Genomic DNA, 652 nt, shown 5'->3' with positions numbered 1-652 from the left:
AGGCGATGGCCGGGCTGACCCACGGGGGGTGCTGGGCTGACCACAGGGGGTGCAGCGATAGCCGGGCTGACCCACAGGGCATCTGGTGGCGTCCCAGGTCGTTGGTAAAGAGGGGGCTTTGTGCCATTACAGCCAGGAGGCTTCCCTGGACCTCATGTCCCTCCATGAGCTGTGCTGTCTCGGGCTGCAGCCCAGGCCTGACTCCTCGCTGGGGGGCCTCCGGGAGTGGCCGAGGCCCCAGGAATGGATGCAGACTGTTGAGCTCCTAACCCTCCCCGGGAAGGACTTTCACCTCCGTCCGGTGTTTCTGGGCCGGATGTGTGCTCCTCGGCCTCAAGAAAAACCGTCGAAGGGGGAGCACAGTGGGATGGCACCCAGCCTCCACATCGCCGTTTCCTGTGCCTCCCTTCCAGAAGTCCATTTTCTCGGCCTTGGAGAGCGACCCCCTGTTTGCCCGGCCGGGCCGCGGCCTCTCGGTGGACAAGCTGCGGGAGCTGACCTTTCTGCGCTGCCGGCGCGTCTTCCAGCTGGACTGCCTGCACGCGGACACCCTGCTGCAGAGCCCGCCGCGGATCCTGGCGCTGGTCACCTGCCTGGGCATGTACGACTGGTCCCTGGCCACCAAGGCCTTCCTGCACGTGTTTGTGAGTAG

General features: G+C 65.8%; 1 protein-coding gene across 1 annotated transcript in view; it reads left to right on the top strand.

The window, feature by feature from the left end:
- ACOX3 (acyl-CoA oxidase 3, pristanoyl) overlaps positions 1-652 on the top strand; it is a 27339-nt gene that overhangs the window by 526 nt on the left and 26161 nt on the right. Inside the window, exon 2 of the mRNA XM_014533446.1 lies at positions 414-644. Within this exon, the coding sequence (XP_014388932.1) occupies positions 414-644 (231 nt within the window). The remainder of the gene's footprint in view (positions 1-413; positions 645-652) is intronic.

The sequence above is a fragment of the Myotis brandtii genome, unplaced genomic scaffold, assembly GCF_000412655.1.
Source record: "Myotis brandtii unplaced genomic scaffold, ASM41265v1 scaffold986, whole genome shotgun sequence".
Classification (NCBI taxonomy): Eukaryota; Metazoa; Chordata; class Mammalia; order Chiroptera; family Vespertilionidae; genus Myotis; species Myotis brandtii.
This window is presented reverse-complemented; position numbering and strand designations above follow the sequence as displayed.